Below are 7,191 nucleotides of genomic sequence, written 5' to 3' on the forward strand. Positions count from 1 at the left end.
AATCTACAATCACTGAAGAAAACTTTCAGGAAGGAAGAAAAGAAGACGTTAGCCGATAAGAACGATTATGACTTAACTTTAATGCCAAGGGTTGTGAAAAGTTCCCTCAGTGCCCAATCCTCCTACTTATAGCCAAAGGTGATCGAACGATCTAGATTAACGATGAAAAGGAGTTACAAATCAACGACTGAATCTCTCACTGGGAATACACGCAAACTCGAGTGCACTATAAGCAGCGTCATGCTCTAACTAGTCACGACAACCCACATGTTTGAAGGAAGCAGTGAAACGTTTTAATGTTGGAAATGCATTTAATGTGCTTGTTCCCCAATACTTTTTCAATTGACTTCAAACATTTTAGTTCTATCTCAGAAAAACGACATTCTTGAAGGCTAACCGCAATTAATGAAGGCTTCCCCGACTCTCTCGGTGCCCAACAAAGCCTTGGAGGCAACTGTTCTAGGTCGGTCAAAGGCTTATAATGATTAAGGGCCAAATCCACTCCACGTGACCCAAGGCATAAAAGTTAGGTCACACGAAGTGCAAAGTATTCTCTCTGATCTTCACTTTTCACTATACTCATCTTAAATCTTGAATTGACCTGAGTGCTGGAGTCTTTCTATCCCGCTCCACCGTATCGAAGATCATCACCACCTATTCGACATTTTTCTTCAACCGATTACATCCAATTTTAATTAAAAATGAAACAGTCGAAAAACTTCTTATATCTATCTATGTAATTAGGAAATTTCTTTACCCACCTCCTAACCTTCTTGGTCACCTCTGGTGAATTTACAAAAATACCCATTGTTTCGGAAGTTCATTTCCGAAAACGTACTTTTATTGAAAAAAAAGGTGTTTTCGGAAATGCATCTCCGAAAAGGTGAATATTTTAATGAAAAATATTGACTTCGGAGATGCATCTCCGAAATAAAGTTGTTTTTCAGAAAATTGGTGTATTCGGAAGTGCATCTCCGAATTCACCCCCCTTGGAGGAATTCGGAAATGCACTTCCGAAATAAGGTCTGGACAGAAGAAGAATAACAAACAAGAACGATTCGCTTTATTTAATCGGATGAAGATTACATCGATCACATTACATAAGATTAAAGTTACATATTGTTAAACACGGGTAGGTGAGAATGAGTCAACATTTTGATAACGTCGGCCCCCGATCTTTGAACTCAACATCACTGAACCAAACCCAACCCTTGTTCACCTACCTCCTCCTTTTCATATTCCCGGTAATTACACTTTCTTTACTTTTAGTGTTTTTTTGTTCTTACATTCCACTCACATTACTCTCATGATCATGAAACCCTCACATTACTCTCATGATCATGAAACCCTAATGGGAAAATACACCTAATTTAGGGTTTGGTTTGATTATTCATCCAATGTTTTTACCAAGAGGTGTAGAAATTGTTGCCCTTTTGTTAACACGGCTGTTATCATTTAAACATAGTGTAAAATATCTTGTAGGATACTGTATGAGTACAGTTAATGAGTACTAGTACATTCATATATATGAAGCGTGCTTTAGTCAAGTTTAACCCGTTTGACTCTCATATGAGTGGGAATTTGAAAAGTCCTGATCCTGATGATAAAAGAATGAGGTTAGAAAGACGATGGAGGAGACGCTGCAACAGGTTAGAAAGTCCTGATCCTCTAGAAATCCATACCACATTGTAACTTACCAACATAATAAACAACAACAAAAACTATACACTTAAAGTTCAAAAAACTTATGAGCAAACTATACTTACATCATAGTGGTGTAGATCCTTATCAGCCACTCGCAACTGAAAATGATTAGCACGAACTTGAATTTTCCTTCCCAATTGACCGTAACCAGGTCGGTTAGGGAACCTAACCGCCTTCTGAGACGACGGAGGCGACTCTAGAGTAGCCTTCTGTTTAACTTCGGCAGTCAGGCTCTCGATGGAAATCGGAGCCGAACTCAAGGAAGCAACCGGCGCAGCAACAGATGGAGTAACAACCGGCGCTGCAACAGATGGAACAAACGGCGCTGCAACAGGTGGACGAACAACCGGAGCTGCAACATATGGAGGAAAAATGGGTGAGAGAGCAGGCTTTTAAGTAGGAAGAAAAGGCACTTCGAAATTTCAAATCAGGTTCATTACAACTCGTTCTGCATTTACTATCATTTAAGAGACTTCCCAATTTACTATCAATGCGATTACAATTTTTGTCCTGTAATGGTGAATAATTAAGAGACGAAAAATGGTTTGATTTTAATGGAAGTTTTGGAGAGGGTTTGGGTTTGTTTTGGAGAAAAATGATGAAATAGTGAAGGAGGGAAAGTGGTATATGAACACTTTTCCGAAAGGTTACCTGATTGTAAATTTTTTGAATTTTCATGCATTTCGGAAATGCATATCCGAAAACACCAATTTTTTGGTGTTTTCGGAAATGCATTTCCGAAGTCTAATAAAATCTATAAAAAAAAATTACTTCGGAGATGCATCTCCGAAGCAGGGGTAAGTTGGGGATTTCGTTGGGAGTGACCCCATAGGGAGGTGGGTAAAGAAAAAACCATGTAATTATCATATTTATTACTGGTATATTTTAGTCCCATCAACTAATCATGTCAATAATCCTTTCATCTAACAAAATATAATTGTGATTAAATAATCAACCACCACCACAAAAATGTGTTGATTTAAATATTTAGCAAACAAAGAGACAAAAACCATTTAAAATTAGAATTAAAACGTACACATATAACATATAATATAAACTCCCCCATACTAAACAAATTAATCATGAAACAAACAAAAATAAGTGAAGCTAATTTAATTGGGTTATACATAATCAATACAACTTGAAACCGCCGCAGAATAATCAATTAAAGATAATAACAAGTGAGTCATAGATTTTGGTCCACTTGATACTGTATCAAGTCAGCAACTACTCTTCTCACTGCTTCTTGGAAGGCCTCCTCGTCCCATTCACTCACCTGCAAAAACCACCAAAACTTGTTATTTTTTTCCTATTTTTATTCTTACCTAATCAAGATTTTCTTACATGTCACTTTATGTTTTCTAAAGTAAAAACATTGATTCATGATTACAAAAATTGTAGATTATTGACAAACTTTGATAACGTAATCTATTGTGACGTTAACCATTTGTCTAAATTATAATAGACTCACGAGTCTCTACCACAAGATTATAATAGAAAAATTCTAAATATATAAATGATGACTAGGTTGGGTGGCTGCCAAAATAGAATTCACTTTTTGAATTGAATTGTGGTTTGTATAATATTTGGAAGGTGACAAATTTAGCACACCAGGCCACCTAACAATTTTTTAGGATGAAATATGTTTAACATTTCTCTAAAGTCAGGTATTTTTATTTTTTCGTTTTTTTTAAACATTTTGTTAAAAAACTCACCCCTCTTATTAAAATCGTCGTCAATTTAATCGTTAAATAGTAATTTGTCGCTAAAAATCGTCGCTAATTCAATCGTTAAATTGTAAAAATCATCGTTAAATTGCAGAAATGACTAAAAATTAAAATTTCTAACGAACAATTTTTTAAAGAAATTTAAAATACCTAACTTTATAACATATTTAACCTACTTATCATTATCATCGGTATCGTAGTGAGTAGTGAATATCAAACTATAGACTTATCAAGCAGCCACATCTTTTGAAAACTTTGATAATCTATGATTTATAAAAAATTATAGAAAAATGGAAAACAAATAGACACAAAACTGCTAACATAAAAATAATAAATATTTCGCGTACCTGAGTAATCCTTAATCTGAATGTTATTTGATGAAGATAATTATTCTCTTGTGAAGTATTTGTATTTGTATTTGTTGCATCCATTGAAATCAAATTGACATGATGAACTTGATTTAAGAATTCTAATAACCTAATCAACATATCAGCTTGAGAAACGTGTCCTAGCACATTCACTTGTAACTCCACTGTCATTGGTTCATCTTCCGATGAACTTGATTCTGCTACATGCGAAACTCGCACGTTAATTCTCTCATTCGATGAGAATTTCATGGTTTCCTTATTCGAAGCAGCCGACTTTTGTGACATCAACAACTCTTGGTTTCTCTTGCTTAGTTTCTCTATCTCTTCCATCAACGACCTTAGTGTCTCCTTCGCTGTTATCAGTATGGATGCTTTGTCTTTCTTAGTTCCTTGAGGAAGTAATGCCCTAAGTGCTTGGAAGTTATCGTTAAGCTTCTCGCGCCTTCGTCGCTCCGATATCATATGATGAAGTTGGTTACTCGAAGGACGCATCGCTTGGTTTCGTTCTTTCAGTCTCATCAAATTCAAGTTTCTAAAGAACGCGAACGATCTCTTCATCAAACTCTGTCTTCGAAAATTCGAGCCTAAAATAATAGGACTTTTATCGTTTCTATACCTTTCAAATGCACTAGCTTCTGGACGTGCCGCGTGATTTTGCTGAGAAGGGGGTGTAGATAGAACATTTTGGATTGCTCTCATTATTGCATCATTCTGTTGATCAATAGGGAACAATTGTGTTGGTGTGATTTGAGGTTGTTGTTGAAGCTGAAAGGGTAGTGTGTTTGAAACAGGTCTCATTGGAGGAATGTTTACTCCTCCAAGGATATGATCAGGAAAGTTATGTGATGATGGAGAAGTTCCAGGTGGATTTATGAACATGAGAGATGAATATTCTGGACTACCGGCTGTTGATAATGATCTCATCGAAGATGAAGATGATGAAGGCGGATTATTATTATTATTATTATTATTATTCTGATCAATTTGTTGTATTTGTCTTGAAAAATCCTCAGGAAATAAATTCCTAAGTGCTGTTTGAATATCAGTCTGCACCACATACACAAAAAGTTTAGGTAAGTTTGATACTGAGTCACGGCCGTCTTAAGTTTTCACAGGCAGTGTCTAGGTTAATCATAATTAAATAGGTGTCTTAGTCATAGTTTAACTGTGATAAATATTTTTCAATCATTTGTGGACTCTGAGATAACCTGCTTTGCACGCTCTCAAAAGACGACTCATGACCAGAGTTTTGCAGAGAATATGTATAGTATATAATATTAGGCAACTTACTTGGGACATGTTTAAGAAACCAAGCTCAATTTCTCCTTTGTTGCACCCCATGAAAACAGCAGTCTATAATAATAGTAAAGATTTTAGTTTATTATAAGCTCAGAAAATCAAATTATATAAAGACTTTTCAGTTTCTTGGACAACAAACAAACAAACCTTAATTCTTGCTTCCTGTAAAAACAAAAACATGTTACCTTAATTAGCAACATAATAACCTTTAAACAGTACTACTATATAACAATAATTCAATATAAATTCAAATTCTTTCATTAGAACAATATTAACCTTGTAAAATTGTGTCTGTATTTCAGTTGATGACAGTGTAAGAAGCTCCAGCTGCTGCAGCTCTATATAAGGACGTTGGTTCCTAAAAGCTAGTCCAGGAATTCGGCTAAACGAATCCGAAAACAAATGTATGAGATTCATAGAAAGGGTATCAACAGAATTACATTAAAATTTATAAGAGAAATAAAATCTTACTCATCATTGATATCGAATGATAAAATCGTGTACTGATCGAAAAGCTGTTGCGCGAGGCTTCCCAACGAAGAACTTGGTTGGTGGCTGCTTATCACATTGTAGATACCATCCAAGAAGGACAAACGACTAGTCCAAAGAAATAAAAAAATAAAATCAAACCGTTGTATAAGTAGAATCAGCAACCTTATATATAATAATAATAATGTAGGTAGGTGTATGCATATAGATATATTAAATATGTATATATACTTTGGTAAAATTGTATCATATGTCCAAACACAAATGTAAGAACATCCTCCAAGAGAATGCATCAAAGAATGGATAAATTCAGTTCTGACGGCTACAGGAAGGGAAAATAAACCTTCCATGTATGCAACTTTATGCTATAGTTGCATTATATCATGACATCATTTGAGTTAATTTGTTGGTATATGCTATGAAAAATGATGCATTAGAGGGAATGATTTGGGTTCATATATTATAGCAAAAGAAAACATGTATGAAAGAAGAAGAAGAAAAGAAGAATAAGATGATTAAGAGACAAGTAGTTAGTAGTGGTATAAGTATTTTGGTATTGAAAAATTCAAGATACTAAATATTATTTTGTGTGAAAAGAAAGAATTTGAAAAGTAGTGAAGTGGGTGATCCCACTAAGAAGAAAAATATGAGTAATAGCCCCACCTGAATAAGGAAGTTGAAGGATCATGAAAAAAAGGACTTTTGTTGTTGTTGTTGTTATGAAGATGGAGATTGAAAAGTAGTGACAAATTCTAAATATGAATATATGTGAACAATATTAGGATTTAAGAATGAGAGAGGGACTAGAAGAAGTTGGTTTAATTAAGTAATGGAATTATGGAAAGTTATGATAAAATAATGAAGAAAAGTAGAGAGAAGGAAGGAGCCAAATTTAGAGACAAGTTGGAAAAGTAGTGAGTCAAAGTCTATGCTTGAATGGTTTGAAAATTAGTCAAAGGGTGGAAGGATCGGTGTACTTTCCTACCACTATTGAATATACCATTGTTTATTGCATAGTTTTAAAAATTATACTTTTACCTCTTCTATTTTACTATTTGCTTACTTTCCCATTTATCTTTAATAATTTGAAATTAGGAGGTGATCCGTGCGTTTGCATAGAGCAGCGTTGCGTTCCTTTTCTAAGAATAAATCGATATTAGTTTAGTATAGAACTATATTATTTCGCACGAAGAGTGGCGTTGCCTTCTTTTAAAGAACTAGAACAATATTAATTTAGTACGAAATTATTCCGTTTAATACATTTAATTCATGTGTTTGTTCGATGAAAATAAAAGAGTTAATATATTAACATAAATATTATAAATTTAATAAAAATTTCTAAATATATTTAAATTTATATCATTCGATATTGATCAAAGGATAAATTTTTTATCCTTTGCTTATATAAGGAGAATTGTCGATGTAGCGAAATACATTTCTAGAAAATTATATATATATATATATATATATATATATATATATATATATATATATATATAAAAATTCAAAGATTAGAGAGAGTGTAATGATTACTTGAAAAAATTATAATTATTTTAAATTAAATTATTAATATCACTAAGAATATATCCATTTTCAGTTCCAAA

General features: G+C 33.6%; 1 protein-coding gene across 2 annotated transcripts; it reads right to left on the reverse strand.

Moving 5' to 3' along the window:
* Positions 1-2,405: 2,405 nt before the first annotated feature.
* Positions 2,406-6,361, reverse strand: LOC131599459 (putative transcription factor bHLH041). 2 transcript variants are annotated; one of them, XM_058871802.1, is made up of 7 exons: positions 5,819-6,361; positions 5,570-5,695; positions 5,375-5,480; positions 5,246-5,260; positions 5,090-5,152; positions 3,779-4,846; positions 2,407-2,980 (listed from the first exon to the last, which is right to left on the reverse strand). In XM_058871802.1, exons 1-7 carry the CDS (start codon positions 5,935-5,937, stop codon positions 2,891-2,893), a joined length of 1,587 nt encoding a protein of 528 aa, XP_058727785.1. In that variant the 5' UTR covers positions 5,938-6,361; the 3' UTR covers positions 2,407-2,890. The 2 variants fall into 2 exon arrangements, with proteins under 2 accessions (XP_058727784.1, XP_058727785.1); XM_058871801.1 differs by having other exon boundaries at positions 2,406-2,980; positions 5,570-6,361.
* Positions 6,362-7,191: the final 830 nt, after the last annotated feature.

The sequence above is a fragment of the Vicia villosa genome, linkage group LG4, assembly GCF_029867415.1.
Source record: "Vicia villosa cultivar HV-30 ecotype Madison, WI linkage group LG4, Vvil1.0, whole genome shotgun sequence".
Lineage (NCBI taxonomy): Eukaryota > Viridiplantae > Streptophyta > Magnoliopsida > Fabales > Fabaceae > Vicia > Vicia villosa.

Bases quoted from the DNA above. Each gene is read 5' to 3' on its own strand.
- LOC131599459 (XM_058871801.1), bottom strand. From the start codon at position 5,937: ATGGAAGGTTTATTTTCCCTTCCTGTAGCCGTCAGAACTGAATTTATC. The intron at 5,481-5,569 runs GTAAGATTTTAT...GGATTCGTTTAG, and splicing joins TCATTCGATATCAATGATGA to CCGAATTCCTGGACTAGCTT. The intron at 4,847-5,089 runs GTAAGTTGCCTA...TATGTGGTGCAG, and splicing joins GTTTCTTAAACATGTCCCAA to ACTGATATTCAAACAGCACT.